A 27,551-nucleotide genomic window follows, 5' to 3' on the forward strand; every position below is an offset into this window, starting at 1 on the left:
CCCGTCGCCGCGGTGATGGCGTGGCGCGCGGCCCCGCCCCGCTGCGCCGAGGGGAGGCGGAAGCGCGCGCGTGTTGCCGCCGCTGCCCGAGGTGTGCGGGGGCCGGCCCCGGGAGCGGCACGGGACGGCCTGGCCAGGCCAGGGCCGCTGCCCCCCGACCCCCTCACTGCCGAGTTACGGCTTGGGCAGCTGCCCGCTGCCTTTAGCAGCTCTGGGCATCCTGCGGGACGAACAGCATCCCCCTTCCCGAGCTGCCCCCGGTTGCTGTGGGGAAGGAAGGGGTGGTGGTGTTCCTGGAGAGCAGCCCACGGCAGGGCAGCCCAGCTGGCACTGGCCCGGGCTCCGAGCGCGGCATCTCCGTTCCCTGCTGGGCTCTGAGCAGCGCCGTCTGTAAGTAACAGCCGTGGTCTGTGCCAGTGGTTGTAAAAGTCCGTGTGACCGCTGGGTCAACCAGCCTGGTAAGAACAGTGCTGCTGCTGCTGCTGTGAAGGCAAAGGCCAGCAAGGTTTAAAGGGAGCTTGTCGGGGTCGGGCTCTCCTCCCAGGTACCCAGCCGCAGGATAAGAGGACAAAGCCTCAAGCTGCACCAGGGGAGTTTAAGGTTTGACATTAGGCGGGTTTTCTAAACAGAAAGGGTGATTAGGTATTGGAATGGGCTGCCCGGGGGGTGGAGTTACCTTAACCTGGAGGTGCTTAAGGAAAGACTGAACATGGCACTGAGTGCTATGGTGTAGTTGACAAGAGGTTATTCAGTCAGAGGTTGGACACGATGATCTCGGAGGCCTTTTCCAACTTATGTGATTCTGTGATCAAAGTATTCCTTTACCTTTCTCTCCAGTAAGTCGTGATGTACCTCTTACCTGCTCTCTGGCGCTGTGTACGCCTCGTAGGTCTCGGAGTTTTCGCTGCATGCGCTTTTGACAGCGTGCACATCTTTATTTAACTGTAGCATCGTGCTAGTGAACTGGATTCACACTGATGTTCACACTGGTATTTAGTTTATTACCGTGAAAGCGCTTGGTATTGATTGTTTAGGAAGAGGGTCCTCAGGCTGCAGCCCTCTTCAGAGTTTCTCAAAATGTTTTTCTTGAGTGAAAAAAAATGTTAATGTGATACTGAGAAGCATCGCTTGCTTAGTGGTCTAATTTAACTGGTAAGTTTTTTATGGTGACATTTCATTTAATTGTTTTAATTCTTGCAGTTGATTCTTCAGGGGGCTCATCTCAAAGTATAGTTTAAAAAAGCTTTGCAAATAGTGGAAGAAAATGTCACATAAAAGCTCTAAGGTAGTCAAGAAAGTAAACGTTTCCAGCTCCTTGGAATCTGAGGATATCAGCTTGGAAACCACAGTACCAACCGATGATGTTTCTTCCTCTGAAGAGAGAGAAGGTACTGTAAAAATCACTAAGCAGCTGATTGAACGGAAGGAGTTGCTCCATAATCTTCAGCTGCTTAAAATAGAATTGTCACAGAAAAACTTGATGATTGACAACTTGAAAGTTGAATATTTGACCAAGGTAAGGAGTCTTTCTCCTTTCATTATATAATCTTTTTTTGTTGTTGTTTTGGTGCTTTTATCGTATGATAGAAGCTTCTGTTCTGGAAAGAATTTCTTTGAATTACATGATGGAGGTCTTGGTTTGGGGGTTTTCTTGGTGTGTTTTGTTTGTGTTTTTTAATGAGAAGAAAAGGAAACAAAGATATAGAAAACTTAGCCGAGTTGTTCAAATCATTATACTTACAAATATATGAAGGGGAATCTAATTATTTTTACCTTTCCTAAATACAAAGGAAAAACACCTGTTTTCTTTCAGAAATGAAAAAAAATTCTGTCACTCAGCAGCATAGCAGGGCTTTTAACCTGAACTTCAGTGGAATACTAAAAGAAGTGATCTGAATACTCTTCAGTGCGTGCTTTGTTATTGAAGATGGGGCTAGAATATACTGACATGCTAATAGTAGATTTTGTTGTGTACAGCTTGCACTAAGATGCATGAAATTAAGAAAGGTGTAAAACTTTGCCACATTTGTGTGCAGTTCATTTACATAACATATAGATGGCTTTCTGCTCAGAGTTTAAGCCTAACTTGAAATTAGTTGAACAAATAGCTATTTGACTGAAAAAGACCCATTTAAGAGCTAAGCCTTTTTTTATTTCTAGGTCATTGGGACAAAGTCTGTATCATATTCTGTGAAGCCCGAACATATTTAGAAGTCTTGTTAGACAGCCATTTTTGCACTGCCCACAGCATTGGGATCTTCGCATTTTTATTTCAGCTTGTTCTTTTTGTAAAATATTTTTTAAAAATTAATATGGTAACTTACTTTGTTTTATACTTACATTCCTTATATTTAGATTGAGGAGCTAGAGGAGAAGCTTAATGATGCAATCCATCAAAAGCAACTGTTGTCTTTACGACTGGATAGTCAGTTGGCATTACAGCAAGAAGATGCCAGGTATGATGGAAGTAAAATTAAGAACTTCATCTTTAACAAATTTGTGAGTTAATTTGAATTTGTATAAATAAGTTATTAACAGAAGCAGATAATTATTAGTTGCAGAAGTAGGAATTCTTTTGCAGATTGTATTAGTGCTTTCATTCTAAAAATTTAATTTACGTATTTAGTTTACATATAAGTAAATTTTAATTCAGTTCTCACTGGCTGAAGTTTGTGGGTTTGGTTTTATGTTACCTAAATTCAAAATTTAGTAGGAAGAGGTAGTAAAAATGTTCTTAAAACCAATAAAGAACAAAAGGACTAGGCAGACGTGGCAGAATTTCCATCAATTTAAACAGAATTTTTAATAACTGCAGCATAGAAGACTTGTGAAAGGTAGGTGCATAATGTTTAGCTTTTCCAATTAGTACTTCTTATGTGTCAGAAATGCTTTTGATTGATGGTATAGAAACTCATTTTCCATGTTGTTTTTCTGAAATATTTTGAGTTAACCTGAAAAATAGACTGGCTAGCAGGCTTCTCCAAATCACGTTGTCAATTAAATATCTCCACACCTGTGAAGGAAGAGCATTACTTGCATAGTCTCATGTTAAAGTAGGGCTTACACCATGTGACTAATTTGAAGTCCTATTCAGTAGTAAGGCTAGAACAGATTTAGGGATGTGAAGCCAGACCTGAGATTAGTTCCATCAAAGTCTTTCCACTAAGAGCAGCTGATTGTCAGAAAAACGTCTGTCACTCTGTGTGCTTAGATGCACCAGAGTGGAATATTTTTATGCTGGCCATACTTGAGTTATCTAAGGAGTGCTCAGTAAAATGTACTGATGTGCAAACTGTTATTAGTAGGCATAAAAAAGTTAAACTACTTTTCCCAATCTTTTCATTTATTGTCAGTCTTCAGCTTTCATCTTCATGTAATAGAACTGTACACACTATGGAGCGTGTCCTTGTGTGACTGCTTTGCTGACCTCAGTTCAAAAAGACTTATCTTTTTGAAACCAATAGGGTAGATGTTGCCTTGTAGTACTAGTTAGTATTTTTTAAATTCCTTTTTAAGTAATGCAGAAATGACCATGATTGAATATATTTTCAAGAGTTGCAGCTAAAAAAATAAAAAAAAGTAAGTTAGTTGGTTTTGATTTAAATAAATTAAACACTTCTAAACGTCATTAACTGATGTGCAGTTTCTCTTGCTGTATAATACCTTATCATTGGTGACAGTAGTTGTGATGGTGTTTTAAGGCTGGAAGTAAGGCTGCTTGTTTTATGGTAGTAGTGGTTTGTTAACACCATCCCTGCCCAGCTCCGTGGGTCCCGCGTGCCCCCACAGCCGCACGGGTGGGTTCAGCAATGCCGTCGGTACCAAAGAGTCCAGAAGGGCATTTGCGCGCGTTCCGCCAGCAGCATTTATTGCTGCTACGCTGGCGAAGGGTGCAGAGGCAAACACCAACGTGATCCCGCAGCTCACAGTTTTATCCGGGGGTGGGGAAAGGGCAGGACTAGGGAACAGGGACCAATGGGGAAGCTCTGGGCGAGCGATGAGGGGTAGAGGCTGACAGCCAACCTGGGAATCCAAACTGGGATAGATTCACATAACAGAACATGGCATCCTGGGAGAAGCCTTTCTGGCCACCTTAACGTGAAGTGGTTCTTGTAGTACTAGGGGCTTGTCTTACTGAGAACTCTGTCCCTTGTAATGTATGTTCACCAGCCACCACAGTTAGTTGCTGTTTGGTTTTTTTTAATAAAGGAGTCAAACTTTGTATGTTACAGTAGTTAGAAGGTTAAGGGTTGTGTGCATGTGCTGAAACTTGGTAAGATACAAGTTAGAGTTACTATCGCTTTATTTGGTAATTTACTATTTCCTTGGGATTTGTGTGGAAATAAATTCCGCTTTTTCATGTTTTTAACCTTTTAATTGGTTAATGAAGCTTGGTTCGTAAATTCAAGTCAGCATATGTAGAGATTGACAATACAGAGCTGAATCTGAGAGCAGACAATGACTATAAAGTTCCTGGCTTTTATATATAATGTAACTGATATGACTGTTTAACCATGGTGGTATACGTTCTGACACTAATTACCTAATCTTTGTAAATTTTTCACTCTACAAAATGAGCAGAACTCACTTCTTTGTCAGGGTATTGCAAAGCTTTGTCATTTGTGCTACTCACTACCTGCTATCTTCTTTCAAATCCATCTTGAAGGAAACATCAGGCTCTAATGAAACAAGAAATGGAAACTATTTTATTGAGACAGAAGCAACTGGAGGAAACAAATCATCAATTGAGAGAGAGGGCTGGAGATATCCGTCGTAGCTTGCGAGACTTGGAATTAACCGATGACTGCTATGAGAAGCTAAAGTCTCTTCCTGAAGATCAGCTTTCTATCCCTGAATATGTTTCAGTGAGTATTGGGTTTTTTACTGGTTTAAAACCTAACCTGTGTCTTGGGTCTGGCTGGTACAGAATTGACTTTCTTCATAGCAGTCCAAATCTTGCTGTGATTTGCACTGGTGGCTAAGACAGTGTTTTGGCTGTTGCTGGACAGTGCTTGCACAACATCAAGGCTTTCTTTTTTCCCTGTTCTGCCTCCCTGTGCCCCAGCAAGCAATGAATGGTCATGAGATTGATAGGGGACACAGCTGGACAGCTGACCTGAATTGGCCAAAAAAATACTGCATACCATATAACATCATACTCAGCAGTATAAATTGGAGGTAGAGAAAGAAAGAGGAGGTGGGGGGTGGTGGCTTCCAAGGTGGTTATTACTCAGAGAGTGGCTGGGTATCAGTCTTGATCAGTCTCCACAGTTTCCGGCAGGTGGTGAGTTCTTTGATTTTCCTTTTTTAGTTTTTGAGCTCACCTCTTTTTCCTTCAGTAATTGTTCAGAAAATTCTACACCTGAGTTTTCTTGCTTTTGTTCTTCTCACTCTCTCCTCTGTCTTGCTCCCGGGGGAGGCAGCAAGTGGGTGAGCAGCCATATAGGCTGCTGGGCAGGGTCAACCCACCACAAGCTGTAAATCGTGGTGGGTTATGGTTTTTTTTTCATCTCTAACTAGAAATAAAGGACCCTCAGAGGCAGATGTGTTTCTGGATCAGTCTGTTATGACTGGGTTCCAGTAAAGAAAGGAACTTTTTAATCCCAGATTTTGATGCCTTGAAAGAAAGTAGAATTGCTGACGTTTTTTAAGGAGGTTAAGCAGATGGGATGTTACAATTAAAATATGAGCACACATTGATGATATGAAATACAGCAGGCTGAAAAAAGGAATTTGAAACTTGGCTTGCCAGAACCACAAGTTGGGATGGCTGTTGCAAACATCCCTTACTTTTGTCTTATGCTTTCCATATGTCCCTTTCCTATTTGACTAAACACAGGAGACAAAGTGTACCTTAAAGTATATTTTAAGACTCATTTTCTTGATATAAGATGTTTGTTAGTCATGGCTTGTGGGTATATGAAGAGGCCACGGTGTACTCATTTGCAGTAAAAAGACTGCAGGATATGTCCAGAGCATCCCACCTGACTTATGAGGGTGAAGAAGATTTAGACATAAAAACCTTAATTCACCAAAGTATTAGCATTGTACTTACCTATAGAGCTTGTTATTAAGGAAGCTGCAAATAAGAAAATGTTAAGAACCTTAGTACATTTGTTGAGGTATAAATGCTACATGAATGAATCCTCTGGATCAAAGTCATGGTATACATGCTCTAGATATGTACAGAGAAGTAAAAATTGTCACCCTTATCTAAAGCATGTTCTTTTGAACGTCTTTTAAAAAGCTGGGCTTTTGAAAGTGCTAGGTGAATCATAAGGCTCTGTGGGATAAACAAGAACAGGTAGTTTGGGGCCTGTTAGTTTACCAGCCCCTAGCTGTCTGCTGTACCTGCTGCCCTCTGCAAAAGTGTTGGAGGAGGTTTTGTTGATTCCTGCATCACCATGGTTGAAAAAACCAGATTTTTAACAGAAACTGAAATCCATGTGAATGGATCTATTGAAATTGGTGTGCAGGAAGTTCAGGACTTCAGGAATTGATTGACAGTTGGTATAAAAGACTCTGTAGAGAGGCAGGATAGATACCAGGAATTAATAACCTTGTCAGCTGCTTTAAGTGAAGCTGTCACAGCACAATGTAGATTTAATTTGTGAGTAGAAAATGGCTGTCAAAAAGATGTGAAGTGGGAGAGATGAGTAGCAGCCACCTTCTACCCTTAACCTATTTTTTTACTCTTGTGTTCAACCAGTAAATGTTATTTTTGTCTGTGACAAAAACTCCTCTACTTAAATGTTCAGTGAAGCCCCCTTCTTCTTCACACATTATTTTTCTTTTGAAGAAGTCATTTTTAGACCTTTCTTTTTTCTGGATAAGGCATTCTGAAGATGTATTGTAGTAAGGTGTTGTTTTCTGCTTTTTTCAACTTCTTTTGGCAGAGGATTAGTGTGAACATAAAGGTATCAGTTAAGCTTGGTGGTTGTTTATCATTACTTTGAGTTATGCAGCTGATTCAAATGCTGGGAGGCTACAAGACTGTTTTGCATATTTTGTCTGTGCATCCATTTGGCTCCTGAAGGCTTAGGAAAGGACTTTGAGGGGAATGCTGTTTTCTGCTTTGCTTGCACTAAGGAGGAATTGTACATTTCTCAGGCAGTTAAAATTTCTGATCTATATGCAGGCTAATAATATAGCCCACTGACATTAGGATAAAATTTTCCTTGTCAAGAAAGGGTCCTGCATACGCAACTTGAGCAAGAAATTTTCAGACTCTTTTTTTTCTGTTTATCAATTATAAATACTGTCTTGGAATTCTTCAGGATGGAAGTAAATGTGTAGAATTATTAGACTTTATTTGAAACCCGATGGACTGGACAAACAGCAGGAAGAGCTTCAATGCAGATTTTGTATATAAAGATACTGTAAGTTTAAAACACTGGAATTAAAGCAAGTGTGAGATGTTTTTCCACTGTTCTTCCACAAAGGGGTGCCATAGTGACATGTTAGAACAAAGCCTAAGTAATGTTTAATGTTAATGATCACAACTGAAAAATTTTATTTTAAGCATCTTTCGCTTAAAATAATACTTTTTGGTTTGAACTTCTATGTAAAAATTCAGATTTTTATTTAGTCATTTCTAAGATGTTTTTAGAAACAGTGTATGTGAAATTTTAAAGTACTTCAGGCTGTTAAATGATTCAGCTGCCAAGCACCAGTTCAACTTGTTCAGTAAAGTGAACCTCTTGTGTGCTACACTGTAAAAAAGAAATCAGCAAATTTTTTAAAAATTATGTCTGCAAACTCTGTTTGAACTGATTTTAATTGCCACGTATTTCAGGTGTATCGTTTTGCTAACTGCAGCTCGGTTGCTGTTTGTTTAAGAAGGCAGTTGTTAACTGATGGAACTGCTTTCACATAACTTCATTTAACAGAAGCCAATTTTTTCATCCTCTGCACCCACCCATTTTTACTTAATTCTAGTTTTCCATAAAAAGTGGTGGCCACATGCTAAGAGTTTTTTTTAAATTGCCTAGAAAGAGGTAACTGTTACAGCATATCAATGTAAATTTGTAATTTTTAAGAGACACAGTTGTTTCTGAAATCCCTTTTACAGTAAGTTTTGTTTCTGGTATATTGAGTTGGCAAGAGGCAGTGTGTGCTCTGACTGCTGGGTTACATGAATGTTTATTGGCTATCAAACCAGATAAATAGCAGCAACAGTTGAACTGCTACAACCTCACCCTCATCTGCTGCATTCATTTGCACTTTCTAATTACCATGCAATGATCTTTTCTTGGGAAGGCTGTGTAAATACCTTTATCTGTGATACCTGTATCCTGTGTAATCTTGGTTTCTACTGGGAAATCTGTTTTAAGGTTGTGATTTGGGAAATAATTGTGGTGTGATAGCACAAGTTTCCTAGATTTCCTAGGGAAATTGCAGTAAAAATACAAGGACTTACTGGAAAAGCAGGTGTGGTTTTAAAAAAACCACAATGCTTTAAATGGTTACCAATTAGTGATAATCAAGGTTACTTTTTTCTTTAAAAATGACCCATTGAATCATCAGATGCTACAGGTAAAAATACTGATTTTTCAGTCATGTTGCACGCCTGCCTTATCGTATAAAGCATACTACACCTGTGTTTACATTGCAAATTTCTATGGCTTCTGTGTTTTGTAATGCTGTCAGTTCCATGAAGTGTACCTGGAATTTTTCTTTGTCTTCTGCTATTTACAGGTAGCAAAATAGAGACCCGTCTTCCTTCTGCATGGAAGTGTAGTACAGCTTGCTCTTGAATACTTAATCTGTGCTTTCTTGTCTGTATTTCTTCTTTAATCATATATCAAAGAGAGCATTAGGGATGGAGAGTATGCAATAGCTCTTGCATGAAAACGGTGCTTAATTATTTATTCTTTTCACACACACGCCCAAATGCAACATTTTCAGGTATCAAGTTAATAACCTCTGTGTACGTGTATGTGGGTGTATATCAAAAAAACTCTTCCTTTATTTTGTCTCTTTTTGTTTTTTAATGCTGATGTTGTGGTTTTACTACTGTATTTCCTAGTCTTTTTTTCTTGATCAGTAGAAGAGTTCTGAAAAAATTCTATGGATGTGAGACTTACTTGCCTGAGACTATGCTTATGACTAGAGTGGGGGAAGAGAGAGAAGTATGCATTACAGATTTTAAATTTTTTTAATCCTGTAAGAAGTTTGGGGGTTTTGGGCGTGAATTTGGCAGAGTCGAGTCTTTCAGACCTTTAGTTCCCTGATGCAGTTGAATCCATATAGCAACCTATTACTGCTGAAGGCGTAGAGAAGGAGGGATGTCATGGTTCTTCCTGGTTATGTGCTGTTCCTGCTCCCTGTGCTTGTCTTGCTTTTTTTTTTTTTTTGGTGCAAATTCAGCACACTGAGCTGGCAGAAAATAAAACAAATCTCTCCATTTCTACACACCCCATAAAAATTTTCTTGGCTTGGGGGAAGTTAATCAAGTTAAGTTGGTTACTACTAAATAGATTTTTGGTTTGTTTGGGTTTTTGTTCATTCTGGTTTGTTTTCTTTTTTTTTTTCTCTTTTTACGCTGTTAATCAAATAGGCTGTAGGTTTGGCACAAAGAAGTGTGTGGGGCCATGTGGTCCATTAGCAACTGTATTTTTTTGATTGGTCAGCCTGAGTGGAAGCTGCCTTAGTTGTGCAGCAACATTATCTTTACCTTTCTGTCATGCCCTAGAAATAATTTGGTAAAATTATTGTCAAAAGATGTTCAGCTGATGTGCTTTGAGGTTTGTAGTTTTGCAATTGCAATTTTGCCAGCTTCAACTTTGAATATCTGCCTTTTTCTTCTAGGTCCGATTCTATGAAGTAGTCAATTCCTTAAGAAAAGAGCTAAGTGATCTACAGATGAAAAAGGAGAGTCTAACAGAAGAACTAAGTGGGTACAGATCCCAACTGAAGTGTCTGACAGAGGTCTGTGCTCCTTAGTTACCTCAGTTCAGAAACTGGAAATATGTATATTGCGAAAATCTCATTCTCCAAATCATTACTGATGTGTAAGATATAAAAGCTTTTTTGCTGTATAAACATTACTGCAGGGAGAAGAGGGCGGGGGGGGGGGAACGACTCAGGGAGAGAAAGAGGAAATAAGCTATATATGTATCCTTGTATAACAGCTGACTTTGTGCTATGGCTACCCTGCAAGATTTGCTCATGAGACTGTTCAGGGTAGTCTCTTACCAGCTGTGTTGTGATTTCTGAGGGCAAGATTTCAAGGTGGGGAAGCTGGACAGGAGATTGACCCAGCAGCAGCTGAAAACACGGTGATGATTCAGTGTATAGTTTTTGAGACAGGGATGTCTTGGTAGTCATTTGCTTCACCTTTTGCTTTAATGTTACAAAAATCTATTTTTAGAAGTTCTTTGGAGTTGCATCTTCTCTGTTATGCTTTTCATTTTTTTACATTTTAATTTTCCTATTTGTTTCTATACTAAAGAAAAAGATCATTTGATGGCAGGTAAGGTATAAACACCAGAAGTAGAGAAGCAAATTATGTAAATATTTCTGATTTTTATTTTTAAAGAGCTAAGGAATCAAAACGGTATAAGGAGCATGTTGTTTCTAATACATTTATGAATGTTTATAGTATTCTTTATATGAATACAGCTAGGGTGAGTTGTATTTTAGCTTAGTCCTGCATAAATCTGGAGTTGGGACAACAGTTTCAGGTACTCAAAGGATATTTAGCCGTGTTCTGAGTAGCAGGGATGTAAATTACACTGTCATTTTACTGATTCTGAGAATGTATTTTAGTTACTGCCTTTTTTTCCCTGCGAAATTTACTTACAGAATAATCAGGTGAGAAGATTAAGGAGAAATTATTTATACAAGTTTATCTTGTGACATTCATATATTTTCATGTCTCATTCTGATTGAATTAGAGAAAGTAGTCAATAAAATTTATGCATTTATGTGCTTCAGCATTAGTTTGCATCACCATCTCTGGTCATAATTGAGATTAGACTAATCCTGAGTTTTGTTCTGCTTAAGCATTTTCCTTCACCGTGCTTCATACAAAGCACTTAATGTACTTTGATTTAATAAAATTGTACAGGAGGATTTCAGCCTTAGAGATTTGACTGACTTCTATATTAACTTCTGCTGAGGCAAATTAACAAGATAGTAGATAATAATTAAAGTTGTAGAAACAGTTTTCTTGGAACCTTGACCTTCCTTTAATATAGACTTCTAATTTTGTTCTTTTTGCACCACATGGTGGCAGTATCCACCTTTCCCTCTGACCTGTTTCTCGAAGTTTGAAGTGTGCTGTGCTTTTATGGAGAGACGTAAGAGTCTCTGTGTCTTGATTCTGGCAAGTTCAAGTTTTACCTTGTGAGTTGATGAGTGTCACTGTAACAAGGTACCTCAGATAATAAGGTAAGAGGAGCATCATCAGGATGTGAGGGTACTTCAGAATCTCTAATGTTCTTGGTGCATGGAGCTGACATATCTATGGATCTCTTGCAGTTTATGAAGAAGTGATTTCAAGGTGTACTGCTGGGGTAACTTATTTGAGCTCTTCAGTAAGGTCAAGCTTTATTGCAAGGAAATTTATCAGTAGGAAATAAAACTTTGTTCAGAGCCTTACCTAAGCTCTTACACTATTCTTGTACTGGATTTTTTTTTTTTTTTTTTTTTTTTTTTTTTTTTTTTTGTATTCCAGTAGTTCTTTTCTTTCCAGGTACATGAAATATAGTTGCTGAAGTTTCTTGCCTGTTATTCAATAATTTATACTCTGCTAATCCTTCTTCTGGGTTTCCATACAGTATTCCATAAATTTTAATTTTAAGTTTTCTGTAATCATTGCAGTATTTCTGTTCTCTGTACAGTTTATGAACAAAGTCTGTTCTGAGTTTAAAACTTCTTTAGGAATCTAGTTGTACAGAAGTTTGAAATACAGTCATCACTGAAGTTAAAACAATTGGTTTTTGTTTCATCTTTTTTCTTTTGTGAGAAGAAGCTACTTCCTACAGTAAGCATTCCTTCTTTTTTCTACTCTTGCGAATAATTAAGGCTCTTCTTAGTGAGTTTCAGTGTAGGTTTCTTCCCTCTTTTTGGGACAGAGAAAGGAACAAAAAAATATGCTTAGCCCAAATCTTTCTATTAGCTATTAATGTCTTGGGGGAGGAGGATTTTGTTGGCTTTTCTGTTTGTTTGTGGCTGACAGACTAGGTCTGAGTAGGTTTTATACATATAGGTACTCACCCAGAAATATAGTCGTAAGAAATACGATACAGTTTGTTCTAGACTCATAGAAAAGTGTATCTAGCCAACTAAAAATGGAGAAAGTTTGAGGAAAATTCAAACTTGTCTTAATAGGTTAAGTCAACTTTAAGAAAATTTAAATGTAATATTAATTCATCAAATAAGACAACCCTGCTGACTCTGCAATTCTGTAAACTTCTCTTGGTGTGTTGCTACTCTTAGCCCTTTAAGGCTGCTGAATCTGTAACACAGACCCAGTAGGGTAGGGAGCTGTTTCTGACAACTGGTAGCAGCAAATGGTGATTTCTAGCACTGGAACATGGTCTGATAAAAGATACTTGTTCTTCTGCTTTCTGTTTTTAAAGTGGTCGGTGTAAGTGGTTGTGCTGTACAGTTGCTAAGTCAGTGGCTCTGTACACAATTGTTGCCTCTGTGATTTAGACCAGTGCAGTTCATCTCGTTCCAGGTACAGCAGCCACAGCCCAAGGGGAGGCAGTGGAACTGGTGAAAGCCATGTTCTTGTACTGCAGTGCCAACTGACTTGTTATTAAATTATGGTACAGGCTTGTTTTAGTTCTCCTTTTACAGTGCTCAGTACCTCAAGTATAAATAATGTTGGCACCACCAGCCTTGGAGGTAAAGATAGAGGAGGAAGTCCAGTTGTGGTGGTGTATTACCAGAAGCTTCCCAGAAATAAAACCAGCTCCTGATGTGTGCATTCCCATGCTGAACATCAGTTTACTATTTTCAGAGTTGTTTGTTTCCAAAGTGGTTAGAACCTTTCCTCAAACAGATGTAATTTACTTCTAGTGGGTTTCTCTAAAGGCTGGGAGAGTGTCTGGGAAGGAAATCTTGCTTTTCTTTGTACCTCCAGAAGATGAAGTATTGCTTTCTTCTTCTGGCTGGGAGTTTCCTGGCAATGTTTTCCTGGAATTTGGTATTGATACAGTTTTATCAGGGCTTCCTTTTCTTCAGTTATTTTTTTTATATAAAGCTGCCTTCAGGATTTACAACAGAATTTATAGCATCAGAGTATCTGAACGCTGTGGTTATCCTAAAGACAAAGCTGGTTATGTGTAGGACAAAGATCTTTTCTAAGACTTCGTCTCTGAATCAGGATTAGTAGCTGTCAGATTTTGTTAGACATAACTAATAATTTTCTCTGTGATAATGTTTTCCAGCTGTAGGGAAAACATATCTATAGTCTTCAAAGAATAAACTAAGCTTTTGTACTCAAAGGATCACTTGGCACTAGATGTGTCTGAATATTAGAAAATTGAGGCTGTTGTTGCTACTCCAAAAGGACTGGCATCCCTAAGGTTTCTCCTAAATTTTGCATATCTGTAAAGACTGCACTCTAGAACACTTCCCCAGCCCCCTGACACCACTTCTTTCAAGCAGTGCCTTAATTGTTTGGTCTTCACAACTCTCTTGAGAGGGATGAGGTCTTGGTCTTAGGTGAAATATGTGCCTGGTTTTTTTCGCTATTGTTAATATTGTTCAGGAGAACAGCTGCAAAGAAGATACTCTACCTGCAACTATGAGCTTGAGGCAGCAGTAAAACCTTTCCAAAACTTAAGGAGGTAACATATCTGTGAAAGTTCTCTTTTCTATCCAATACCTTTCTACTCTTTTGATACATAGCTATGGCTCTCATTGACTGCTAGCTGTGGTTCAAAAGTACAAGATGGTTTAATTATACTACTCTGTAATGATTACAAGGATCCTTTTTTACCTGAGACAATTTCACTGAAAATTCTAGTAAACTCAGATGCAGAGAAATAAACTTTTTATTCTTCCACTTTCTTTTGCTGTAGAAGAACTTACTCCAAAGCTTTTCTTTCATATTTTCCTTGCAGAGTTTCTCTATTTTGAAGTAGCTCAACAGTTTTGTTTATAATTTTTAGTAGCTAATAGTGACCTATCTACAATCAGATTACCAATTTCCAATCTACAAGCAGATTACCAATTTCATAGCGAGTTACTAAAGAGATGTCTTATTTATCCAGTTATGTATAGCTTCTTCCTGACATTTGGGCAGTTGCATTCCAATAAATGATATACTGACCAGTAATTTTTGAATGCAGAGTATGTAAACAATTGAAGAAAAGTGTCATCTTTACGAAGGAGCTGCATCTCATCCAAATAACTGGAGGGAATTGGCTTTCACATCACAATAGTACGGTAGCTTTACATTTGTCTAGGGCCTTTAGGTACCTTAGGATATGAACAAAGTGCTGGCTTTTGTAAGTGGTTCTTCAAAGATCTTTTAAAAAGCATTTTTAAAGCAGAATCACTTTCTTTCACAGTCTTACCTGTAGACAGTGTAAAGCAGTCGTGCTGCTTCTGCTTGATTGGCGGATGAATCTATTCCCGGCATTTCTGTTTATCTTCTTATCTCGAAAGGCTTTTTGGAAGATCACCTAATCCCTATCATGTATTATGTGTCACTAACTTAGTTCAAAAAATCTATCACCAGGATTTTGCACTTGAAATTCAGATAGGTGTTTATTTCAGTGACTGCTATAAACTGCTGCTCATTTCAGATTGAGGATAGCAGTGAAGTTTAATATCACTAAACTGAGGTCTGCCATTAGATGTTTAGTTTCTCTACCAGTTTAGGTTTTAAGTGGTGCAGGTCAGGCAAGTTGAGAATCTTCTTGCTTGAAACATCCATCTGTGGACAGTATTTGTAAACCAAATGGAAGCACTTCTTGCTAGGGACTGACTAATGCCCTGTAGAAACCGCCTGTACTGGTTAATACTGGGTCTCTTAGGCAGCTTTGTCAAGAATTTCTTTAGGCGATGGTTGCCTATCTGTCTCACACAGGACGGGTTTGGGTTTTTATTTGTTTTAACCATGTCATCAGTCTGAGTTTCTGCTCCCTGTAGAAGCAAAAATTAGTAAGAGGCTGAAGAAACGCCATGAGGTGTTCAGAGTATTATCATAATCACATTCAGTGTGAGGAAGTTCCATTTGTCCTTTAATTATTTTAAGGTCTGTGGGCTTGCTTAGATTACTACTATTTATTATTACTGGTATTATTTTCAGGACCTAATTTCAGTCCTTGTTAGAGCTCTTTATCATGATTCTTCTAAAAGCCCCTTTTTTGCTGCAGCAGGACAAAGCTGTTCATCAGGATGTTCTAGCTATATTTTGAAGATAAATGGAAATAGAAAGCTGTTCCATTGCAGAGATCTTAAAATCAGTTCAGGGTATATGGACATTGTTAGAAACTGAATTAACTTCATCACATGCAAAGCAAGGCTTCTTCTGCCTAAGCACAGTCAGCTTGATTGTATGTCTTTAAGATGTATTGCTATGGAAGTCCAGAAGCTTGTGTATGTGCTACCTGGAAATACGCATACTGCATAGTGGGGGTTGTGTGTTAGCCTATTTACAGCCTAGACTGGGTATCAGCTTGCTTTGTCGTGTTTCTTCATCTGATTAAAATACTACTTGAACACCTTAAGATTAGGTAGATGAAAAACAGTGACCTGTGCACTATAATTAGTGTTTCTTCAGTAATTACCTTAAATCCTAAAAAAACAAACATAATAAACCCCTATAATTAAGGTAGGTCTTAAATTCTGCTTTGGAAAAGTGATACTAACTTACTTTCCCTGGAATTACTATATTGTTACGTGACATTAATATGACATTAATAACTGATTTATTAAATACAATTCAAAAGTAAGTTTAGGTCTCAGGTATTAGAAGGAACTGATTTTGCAGATATTCAGCTATTCTGTTAATTGTTGCTTTAAAGCTGTCTATGACAACTTTGTCCAGAGGTTAACCAGTTTAATTTTATACTTTTGGTAGTTGTGTTCTAGCTGCTTGATGGATAATACTGTAGGAGCTTCAGTAGCTCACTCAGTGAAGGGTATGTGAATTCCAGCATGGTATTAGCAGCAGAATGGCACGGGATATCCACAGAAGAATTGTATTCTAAGCTTAATCTTTCAATTTGCACTTAACTTTTAAGTGCCCTTACCAACATTTCCTATTGCAAGATGAGTCATGTTTACACTGCATAACAGGGTACTTGCACCATTATGTTACATATTTGAAACTTTAACTAACTTGTGGACAACACCTTTTAAAAATATCTGACACAGACTTTACCATTATAATAATGCCATCTTTATAAATAATGACATAGGAACTGATTAAAGAAGAGAGTGTTTTATAGTCTTAGTTTGCTTAATGTGTATCCATTAACTAAGGTAAACATAAACCATATATACCAGTATGTGTTAGGATGAATAACAATCATGTCTTTAGATTATGTGTTTGTAATAGTAGACCATCCAGAATCCTCATGAAAACTTTATGGGTGTTGCATTTTTTTTTGTGATTTGTGACCTGAAGTGATTTTAGTAAAAGTGAAGATAAGTAGGTCTGTGAAATATAAAACAAAAAATTATTTTTTATCAACAGAGTAGTTAGAGTATGTTTAGTAGATTAGGGAGTTTTCTCTAGTGTCTTACAAGTATTTAGATGTGTTTTTTCAAGAAGGTATTCTGTCAGTCTTTCAGTTGATGATGTCTGTGAAGTTTATCAGTGTCCTTGTGTCATACACTCTGCATATGCTGTTGCCCTAAACTTTTCTTGTCTATGAAAAGCCAGCTAGGCAGTTATCCTCCTATAACTGTATAAAGCATAGCTTTCGGCAGTTTTGAAAAATTATGCACTCATATAGTGTCTTTTACTGCAAAATAAACTAAACTTGCAGTGGCTAAATTCTTGGTTTAGTAATGACATTTTAAGGCTATGTTCACCTTCAGTTATAATGTTGTGATGTCTATTCATAATAACCAGATAGAATTATTGTTTATCAAGCATCCGTTATTGAGCTTGCTATCAATCACAGCAATAAACAACTGAACTCAGCAGTATTCTGGGAAATAGGATATGGAAAACATGTAGATGCCCAGGGGTATTCTCAAATTTTTAACAAGCAACTCTTTTTGTAGCCCATGAGCTTTACCTTGTATAAGTGAAAGAGCATTATTACTTTGGTCATTTTTGTGAATAAATTACTAAGTAGTACAGTATTTAGGACAAGTAAATAAGATGAGTTTGTGAAATAAGTACCTACCTAGTAGAAAACTGAAAAATGGAGTCTAGATTGGGGATTAAGGTATAAAAGTCTGCTATTCCTGTGGAGAGTTGGAGGGAATGAGTGTGATTAGGAAATCTGTCGATCTTCAGAATGGATACCTAGTGTTCTAAAAGATGAATACTCTCTGGGTGTTCTCTTGCTTTGCTTCTGTTGTTTTAGTTTCCAGAATAATCTGTAAAAGTATATGAGGAGGAAAAAGAAGGTAAAGTGGAAATTAATGCTGATGGACCATTAAGTAAACTTTTTAATTTAATTTATTTTGTCATCCACCAATGCTTTCCATTTTTCAGGAAACATAAGGTACCAGATACAATAGCTACAATTGGGAAGTAACTGGCTGAAATCTTTCAAATAATGACAGATGTTGCTAAACTTCTGAACAAACCATCCTCTTTCTTTTTTTTCAAATCAACTAGCAAGTATTTTCACAAGTATCTTTACTTGTTTGAAACTATTGTAAAGGTGGTGTGACTTCTGTGCTCCTAGATAAGTTTGCAGACCACCGGCTGTATATGTGAGGGTTACTGGTCTTGGAAGTTGTGCTAGTGGACAAATGCACTGGAAAAAATAGGTACATTAATGAAGTATTTGTAATAAGATAGTTGAGTATCAATACAGCTGGTTACTTTGTGATGTGCTAAATTTCCAAATACTGAGACAAATTAAAACATTATCGCTGAATATACATAAGAGGCTTTCACAAAACATAGTCGGTAATTACTTTAAGTAAATGTCAGTGTAGCTGTGATCATTTCAAAATGTCTCACTTCCTAGAGCTATGAAGATGAGAGGCGGAGTCGGTCAGATCTTGAGGTCAGATGCCAGCGTTTAACACTGGAACTGGCTGATACCAAGCAGTTGATTCAGCAAGGTGATTACAGACAGGAGAACTATGATAAAGTAAAATGGTAAGTATCTCTATAATTCATTCTATAATGTTCAACTAACATACAAATGTTAATAAAGATCAACCTTGATTGATGTGAGTTCTTAGTTTTATTTTTGGTTTATGTGCACCACAGATATTTTGCCTTACCTCGTACGCTAATAGTTCAATTACCTGCTGTAGTATATTGCAGACATAAAATGAACAACATCCTGAAAACCTGTGCATCAAATTATCTTCCTAAAAGTTTATATTTTCAGATTTACTGTGTTTTCAAAAGGGCCTGGCAGTCTCATTGCAGCTAAGGAAGTGGGAGCTGTTGATGGCAAGCATCTTGGAAAAAGTACTCTTTTTTTATTCATAGTTTAAAAGCAATGATCTAACAGAAGGCCCTATGCTCTATTCTATGCTGCCTGCAGCATGAATTAGGAAGGCAGGACCTTGGGAATCAATATTTACAACTTAAGATATCCTTGAAACCATAAATTTGAAAGGACTGTTATGAGAACTCTGTCAGATAATCTTAGGATTACCTTAGTGAATTGGTTTAACTGCAGGAAGTTCCAGTGTCTAGCTTTTTTAAAATACGGATTGCTGTACCGTTATAGCCAATGTTTTGAATATCCATCTTGCAAAAAGCAATTGCAAAATAGTGAAAATAGACTTCTTCTAAATATACTCATAGATGTATACTTCACAGTCCAGCTTCCAAATGGCTTTTTCATTGTGCCTGCAAGTGCAAGAAATCTGGTCTTTGGCACATTTGTTGTGTTGTAAAACAGATTCAAAAATGGGGATTATGAAAAGGCGCTGTCAGCTCCTTAGTTGTTCACATGGAATGAACTCAGGCATAGTTACTGACATGAATGACTTTGCCCACTAAGTCATTTGAAGGAGAATCTGTCTTCTGGATTCACAGCATTTTTGGTTCACAGCTGTATGTACTAAACCAACCTTGGAATCTGTCTGGCATCTTGTTGCAAATAGGGTGGATTGATGCTATGGTTTGCTTCCTATGTGCAACTGCATCTTAATAAGTGGATTGTAATAACTTTCATGTGAATGGCCCCTGTGTTCAACAGTGTGCGTTTAAAATAGTCATGAGTTGAGAAAAGCATGAATGAACGTGCCAAAACTGTATTTGAGAGAGTAGGTTGTATTCAGCTGGGTAGGCACAGACGAAGGGGAGGAGAGAGCTATGTTGGCATAACTTCATGAGGATATTTGGGAGCACTGCAGGAGTAAATCACTTCCAGACTTGTTTCTGCCTTTAAAAAATACTGTGTCAAATCTTCTAGTTCTGCTGTACTACAAGTTATCTCAGTTTTAAAGCTATGCTATGCTTAATACAATTTTGTTTAGATTTTTTTTCTAAACTGCAAGCTCATACTGGCTCATTCATTTCACTGTTCTGACAGGGTGAGAGTGGAGACGTAGCAATGCTTCTTTGTGCATCCGGAAAGCACTCTTGCTCAGGACAGCAGCACAATTTTTGCAGATGTGTCATGTGTGTCATGTATATTTTAAATGTGACAATCCATTCTGGTTTCAAGGGGCAGTATACAGGAGAGAGTACCTACTGAGAACATGTATACATTGCTTTCTGCTCTGTTAGGAAAATGGGAATGAAGTTGCTTCACTTTTTCATTGGACTTCCGTGTCTGCAAAAGATTAAAGAGAATGTCATGGAAAACAGCATCAGAAGCTTATTAAAGCTAAAACGATGGATAAGGGTGCTTAAAGTTGATTGCTAAGAGGAAAAATGTATAGCCAAAAGTTACACTAAAGAGGAATAATAGGAGGAGAACTAAATAATTTAGGATGGGAGTTTGAGTATTGTAGAATTTTCTTTGTTTCTGAGTATTTAAATTACCTTATATTGTTTCATATAATAAGATACTGTTGCAGGTGTTAATAACTGTAAAAGGTAAGATTATCACCAATTGTTCTGCGAGTGACTGGTTGGAAGAAGTCAGTGTCGTGAACTAGAAAAAGGCTGACAAATTAAAAAGGCACAGGAATCTTGTTCATTACACTATGCATCTAATAGTTTCACTTTGCTTTCACAGTGAACGTGATGTATTTGAGCATGAATTGGCAGAACTCAGAAGAAAATATGAAATACTAGAGGTGTCACACAAAACACAAACTAAAGAAAGAAATGACTTAGCAAAAGAGGTAAACATAAAGTTCTTACTTTAGTAATTGTGTATTTCTTCACCTCAGGAATTTGATTCTTTGTCTAGTCAAGTTTGTCAGGATCATGGAATAATTTAATTACCATGGTCTTAAGAGACCAGCTGCTCCAACCCGCCCATGCAATGCAGAGCAAGATTAGGTCAAGTTGCTTAGAGCTTTGTTGAGTTTTTAATGTCTCCAAGGATGGAGATTCCACAGTCTTTTGGACAATCTGTTCCAGTGTTTTTCTGCCCTTTTGTGAAAATGCATTTGTAAAAACTAATCACTTGCTGCAGCTTTTCTCTGTTCATCTTGTCCTGTCATTATGTGCTGCCAAGAATCTGGCTCTTTTTATGTGTTCCACTTGGATAGGTGAAGATAAAAATAATATTTTCCCCCAACCTTCTCTTCGGAAGGCTGTAGAAAGTTCCAAATATTTCTCTTAACCCCGTGTACATCATATGCTGCAGTTCATGACCGTCTTGGTAGGGATCTTCTGGTCCTGCTCCAGTTTGTTAATGCATGTCTTTAGGACACGCATGTCATGGGACATAGCACTCCAAATATAGTCTCACAAGTGTGGAACACAGGATAATAATTTTCTTTAACTCATTGTCCATGTTGTTCCTAATATAGCCTTGTAGCCACTTGGCGTTCTTTGCTGTCAGCACACATTTCTGTCCCATGTTCAGTTTGTTCAACTGATGTTTGTCTATCTGATCTGTGTTTTGCCAGTTTTTCCATAGAGCTGTTATGGGAGGTGGCTGAAAGCCATGCAAAAGGTCAAGTAAATGATATGGACAGTGGTCCTCCCCATCCATAGAGCTAACATTTTTGTCGGGTTTGCTAGGTTTGGCCTTCGTAAATTTCTACAAGTTTTTCCAGACACCTTTTCCTCCATATGTATGGATATAGCTTCCAGCGGGATTTGCTTCATGATCCTTGCAGGGACTGAGATTAGATTTACCAACCCAACTGAGTGCTTCTCCTTAAAGGAGGATTCTGGTAATCAGAAGCCTTGATCACTTGCTATGATACTTCAAACGGCTGGTCAGCCTCACAGCAACATCTGCTATCTCCCTCAACACTGGCCAAGTGCTTCCCATTTTTCCCTAGCCATTACATACGTGCCATTTTCCTAGGTATGTGACTTAGAAGGCTGAAGCAAAGACAGACTGAACTCTGCCAATAAGCTCAGGAACCTGGGAGGGCCCAGGGGAAAATTTACCGGTGGAAGATGAATGCTGTGAGTATGCTTGATATGGTTTAACCCCAGCTGGCAAGTAAGCCCCACACAGCCGTTTGCCCATCCCAGTGGAATGGGGGAGAGACTCAGAAGAGTAAAAGTCAAGAAAACTCATGGGTTGAGATAAAGACAATTTAATAGGCAAAGCAAAATCTCCACACGCAAGCAAAGCAAGACAAGGAATTCATTCTCCACTTCCCATGAGCAGGCAGGGGTTCAGCCAGGGAAGCAGAGCCCTGCAAGAATATTATGGAAGATCTTCTGTGTGTTAACACTTTAGCAGCTGAGTAAATGAGACAGACTACTTCTGGGAGTATCCAGGAGACATGGTGCTCGTTAGTGTCTCTGTATAAATGACAATGTTAACAGATAAAATAGTGGCTATAACTGCCACTTTAAAGATAGCATTGCTCTGCCTAGTTTTACAAAGAGATTTTCAGAAATATTAGGGGAAAAAGCTGAGTTTCTATTAGAAAATACCTCTTTGGTATCAGTCTGAAGGCTTTGTTAGTCTCTTTATTCCTCAGTCTAGCACCATAAGAGGACATCAAAAGTCAAGTTTGTTCTCAGCATGCAACAGTGCCCAAAAACGTATTGTCCTGTACATCAAGTTTGTATGTACATGTCAAGTACTGCAGAATAGCAGCAACAATGGCTTTTTCTCATTTACTTTATACTAAATTAATCAGTGAATAAAAGTAGCTCTACTTTAAACTAAAATACCACTTCAAACTTTGTGATTACTTAAATATCCTGGAAGATTTGTGCTGGTTTTTGTGTATACTGATACAGTATCAAGTCCTGGATTGGAAGAACATCCAACTGGAATTTTTTACACAGTACTTGTTCCAGAGGAGGAGTATTTATAGGAGCAGTAACTGCTTGCTTTCTTCATGTAGTAGTCCATGGTGTCTGTTCACTATGGGTATACATGTAACATGTTATTTGGAGAGAAAACATGTTTACTTTTTTTTCTTAAATAAAGTATAGAACAGGCATTTTTACCTCACAGTGAGTATGGTGCTCAGCAAGAGGGCTGATGGGGAGGAGCATGGCTCTAAGAGCACTGTTTCTGTGTGAATTTTCATCTGTTTAGCTACTTGCTCCATGTCTTTCTCTCTAGTATCTTCCTTAAGTAACCTTTAGTCCTTCTATGACTTAGAAAAGGTGAATTCTATCTAAACCATGTACATGATGTCTTCATAGATTTAGGAGACATGTTTCTGGTAAGTTATTATCATTCTTTGAATTTAGTATGTGACATCCTCAGGAGCTTAAATGGCAAAATTCTTTAGTGGGACAAGACTGTGTTTTGTTATCATGGTTATGGAGTTGGGCCACCTTGCAACAGTGGCCCTATGCTCTTCGGCTATTCTCTGTGTTCACCTTGAATGGATGGTGACTACTCCGTCTCACTTTACTTCTTGGTGTAGTAAACATGATTGATCTGGTGGCAAAGGTGGCTGTTCTCAACTTATTCTTGTTTCTGCTTTGGCATCAGTTCAGCCTTCTGTAGCAACATCAGCTCTTTGCCCTTGGGGCATGCCTGGAGCATTGCCTTGTCCACAACAATCATGCCATACATCAGCCCCAGAACTAACAGTTTCACCATTTGTTTATGGAGCACTAATCACCCTGGTGCCTTTAAACGTTTCACTTCTGTTTCTGAGACAGTCATAGTCATTGTGACAGGTTAGCACCAAGACTCTCCGTCAGTATTTCTGACATAGCACTACTCAGTACTGTTGCTATTCAGTACTTCAGTACCATTTCGATACTGATGTAGATGAGAGGACCTTTTTTTCAGGTGCTAACTACTGGAAATAAATAATGAAAACTCATAAAATTAAAACGTTAATTAAGTCTTTTTTCCTCTTAAAGCTTCATCAACTTACTTAAACTAAAGTGTAAATAAAGTCTTTTGGTTCAGGTGATTTCATGGAAGAGAGCTGAAATTAAATTGCAGATATGTGTACATAGGTTAAATATTTATCTTGAAATTCGTATTAAAGTGTTCTTTTTAATACCTTTTATAGCTGGCAACCATACAACAATCCCTCAACTTGTTGCAAAAAGATAAAGATTATCTTAATCGCCAGAACATGGAGCTCAGTGTTCGCTGTGCACATGAAGAAGATCGTCTTGAAAGACTACAGATTCAGCTGGAGGATGCCAAAAAAGCTAGGGAAGAAATGTATGAAAAATATGTTGCGTCCAGGCAAGTTATTGTGTGTTCACTTCTATCACTAGGCAGTTTATTTAACTGTTTTCCCTTGTTTCTTGCACAAATCCCATTTAATTAATTTTATTTTTCAGAAAGCTAATCCATATTTATGTAACTAGAAGCACAACACTTTTCTTGGGTCATAATGTGGATCACAAACATTTTTTTAAACCTTTGATATAAGACCATAGTAGTGGAAGTAAACTTTCAGCATTGGGAGTTCATGGCAATTATTGTCTTAGGTTTACTCAGTTAATTATAAAATGAACTTTTTTTTTTCAGTGTATATCTATAAATCCTGTGTTCTGTGTAACTAAGAGGAAGTGTGCTAATACAACTCTCCTGATAGACAACTAAACCAAAAATTGTCATCTAAGTGAAAATAGAAGGGCATTCTTGAAATGATCAGTTATGGAGCTCCAGCCCATATCAGAAGAATTTTAAATACTATTTTTCCTTTCAGTGCAGTCACTCAGTTTTTTAAAGTTGTTTTGCATGTTTATATCTCAGAACTATGTTCACCCAGAACTTCTGTATTTTAAATAAAAGTCTTACTCTGAAATGCTGTTTTAAGAAATCATGTTGTTCTTGGTTTTTTTATGATAAACCTCTTTATTGTGTAAAAGGTCTTCATACAGTGTTTGCTATAGTGTGGCACAGTTGAGGAAGAAAAAATAAGTTTACTTTTGCCTTGAAGGGTCAACTGAAATTCAGTGTCTGAATAAAAAGAAAACAGGAAAACCTGGTCAGCATGCACTCTCCATTTTAATATTTCGCAGCTTTTAGTTAATGTGAGGGAGTTTTTGACCAGCTCACATACTGATTTCTAAAAGTTATGGGCTATCACATGATTGGAAATCAAATGAAGTCTAAAACCTTTTACAGTTGTAAATGCACATATCTTCATAATATGCTTTTGTTTCCAAACCTGTGATTTTTACCAGTGGCTTTACTGCTGATTGATTTTTCTTGAACATTAACTAGATGCTATGAAGTCTTGACACTCCTTAACTATTAAGTGCTTACAACATAACCCTATTTTTGTAGGAGAGATTCTTTATCAGATTCCCTGCAATCTGTAACTTCCAAAGTTACAAAAAGACGTCAGTATTTCTCTGAAATGAAATTCTTTTGTCCTGATATGTTCTGATATCTGTTGCTTAAAAACTTTGTGTTTTAAATAGTTTGTATGTCACATTGATGGGATAAATTCCCAAATCTTGAGGGTTTTTGACTTTACAAATCTCCACTGCATTTAATCTGCAGTGTTTCTTGTGATGTTTTTTCCCTCATGAGGTGCAGATAGTACACAAAGAAGTCTTCTAGTGGCATGGCAGCATTGCAAGTCAGTAAGTTAATTAATCCTTACCCAGTGATGAAGAAGAAAGTGAGGAATTAAGTGATTACTTAATATAAGCACTTCAGTAGAGGCTGACAAAGAATTTCTGGAAGAATGTTAAAGTTATGTGATTAATCAATATTACATTACTTTAAAAAGTTTAAATCTGTGTGCAGAAAACTTCTGTTTATTCACAGTTAAATATTATTTATTCCTGGTTGATTTTCATTTAATTTATGTATCAACATAGGCTGAAAAGTATTTTAAGTTGTTGAGAGGTAAATGACTGAAGATTGAAATAAAATGTAAAATCAAGAAGAACTCTGCTCTTGTAAAGCTGTACCTGAAGTTTTGATATTTTGACCTGTGCAATATATTTATTTACAGAGACCACTATAAAGCAGAATATGAAAAGAGACTCAATGAAGAGTTGGAACAAATAAGATTGAAAACAAATCAAGAAATTGAGCAACTAAGAAGCACTTCAAAAGAGATGTATGAACGTGAAAACAGGTAGGTAAGGTGTAGGCAATAACCTAATTGGGGGAGAAATGACCAAGCACTGTTTTGTGCTTATGTATAATCCTAGCTGACTGACTCTTTGAAAGGTGTTCAAAATGTAAGAATTTAAGTTCAGTTGTAAAACTGTTGGGAATCTTGTAAAAACTAAAATGAAATTATACTTGTACAGTAAGTATATGTTGTTAAATTTATTACTAAATGATGGACATCCAACATGATCAGTTGAAAAGGATTATTAAAATTCATGTTCTACATAAGCATTGGTGGTTTGAAGTTTGTTGAGATGTATAGTGGTAGTTAATTAATACAGGATGACTTTACCTGTCATGCTATAGGGGCAATCTTGAAGCTGTGTCAGGAATCCTGAAGAGAAGCTGTTGATGCAAAAAAACAAGGCAGAAAAAACCTAAAAGAGAGAAGACTTCGTCCTTTATGAAATAAATCTAGTTGAGATTTTTTTAGAGCATTGTGATTGAAAAAAAGCATTTACTTCTGTAAATTACTTTAAAATTCTCTTTTGAGGAAGATTCTAGTCCTGCAAAGACCTGCATACTGAGTTTGTATGTGTGCCATCCAGATGAATACCATGGAATTACATGCACATACATAAGCCTTTAGGGATTGGAGAGATTTGGACCTTTGGCACCAAATTTCTTTCTTAGCTTATTTTTTGCCCATTTTATTCCTTTAAAATGGGAGGAGTGTTTAATAATTTAACTTCACTGTAGATGTCCTGAACGTGTCGTATGGAGAAGGAAATGACAGTAATAAAATATTTGTGGCATCAGCATCTGTTCCTCTAATAGGTAGTTTTGTTACTGCTGGGAAGAGTGGAAAAAGAACACAACTTCTGCTGTCTTTCAGTCAGTGGAAAGGTTCTAATTAAAAAACAATTACATCATTGTGTAGTTTTGCAAGTATGAGTAAAATACATGCACACGCATATACATCCACACCACTTCCTGTATGCAAATCTCTTTTGAATTACAAAGTATGAATTTAAACATGCGCTCCTTGTGGAAATTTGACATGGGTCTGTATATCATTGAGAAAGCTACTGAAAGATATTTCACTTGTATCTGGAACTGCTTTACAGAAGTTTTGTTCCTCATTTTGAAATAATTACTTCTGAAATGCAAATCCCTTAGATTTGCCTACATGTTTTGCAAAAAAAAAAAAAAAAAGGCTTTCTAGCATATGCTCTTTCTATAATATACCGAAAAATTCCACCATAAGGCAGTCTGCCTCAATGGTAAGATAAATGAAACCTCAAATTGTGAGCTAAACAATTTGCACTGAATTTGTGTAATGTGATGAGATGCTGTTTGTGGCTGAAAATAAAGTTAAGGTGCTGGTTTTATCCTCCTGCTCAAAGCATGGAATGGTATTACAGCTAAACTAATCTAATACTCAGTTGCTCAAATTCTTTGCCACTTTGCCAAGCCTGATAGTTCCTTTGAATTTATTGGCACTTACTTTATACTTGGATGAATCAGTTCAAGAAACTAAAATGGGAGGGGGCCACTAATAAAAAGGTGATTCTTTAATGCCTAAATTTTTTGGCATCAGTTTCACTTGTATGGTTGTTGTAAGCATGGGCTATGTTTGCAATAGCAAGCCTGAGTGAATTCACAGGGCATGTGAATGTCTGCAAGAGGTCTGACATTGGATTAGCTGTAGTCTGTTCCCATAGATCAAACACAATTTAGTAGTCTTGAGCATGTGAGATGCTTTCCCTGAGCACCTTTTCTGACTTGGTTGAATCTGACTAGAATCCAGTTTGTGCACTCTGGAACAGTTTAGGG

At 37.5% G+C, this 27,551-nt stretch overlaps 1 protein-coding gene across 4 annotated transcripts in view; it reads left to right on the forward strand.

The window, feature by feature from the left end:
- Positions 1 to 27,551, forward strand: part of PIBF1 (progesterone immunomodulatory binding factor 1) — a 107,239-nt gene that overhangs the window by 508 nt on the left and 79,180 nt on the right. For 3 of the 4 annotated variants that reach the window (XM_082279263.1, XM_082279265.1, XM_082279266.1), the window contains exons 1-9: positions 94 to 390; positions 1,201 to 1,516; positions 2,356 to 2,456; positions 4,667 to 4,865; positions 9,811 to 9,930; positions 18,126 to 18,259; positions 20,307 to 20,415; positions 23,698 to 23,879; positions 25,612 to 25,737. In XM_082279263.1, coding sequence (XP_082135389.1) covers positions 1,265 to 1,516; positions 2,356 to 2,456; positions 4,667 to 4,865; positions 9,811 to 9,930; positions 18,126 to 18,259; positions 20,307 to 20,415; positions 23,698 to 23,879; positions 25,612 to 25,737 — 1,223 coding nt within the window. In that variant the 5' untranslated portion in view covers positions 94 to 390; positions 1,201 to 1,264. Of the gene's footprint in view, positions 1 to 93; positions 391 to 1,200; positions 1,517 to 2,355; positions 2,457 to 4,666; positions 4,866 to 9,810; positions 9,931 to 18,125; positions 18,260 to 20,306; positions 20,416 to 23,697; positions 23,880 to 25,611; positions 25,738 to 27,551 lie in introns of those variants that run through there. The other variant, XM_082279264.1, reaches the window with a different exon arrangement.

Source organism: Coloeus monedula (genome assembly GCF_965178545.1).
Source record: "Coloeus monedula genome assembly, chromosome: 3".
NCBI classification, from domain to species: Eukaryota; Metazoa; Chordata; class Aves; order Passeriformes; family Corvidae; genus Coloeus; species Coloeus monedula.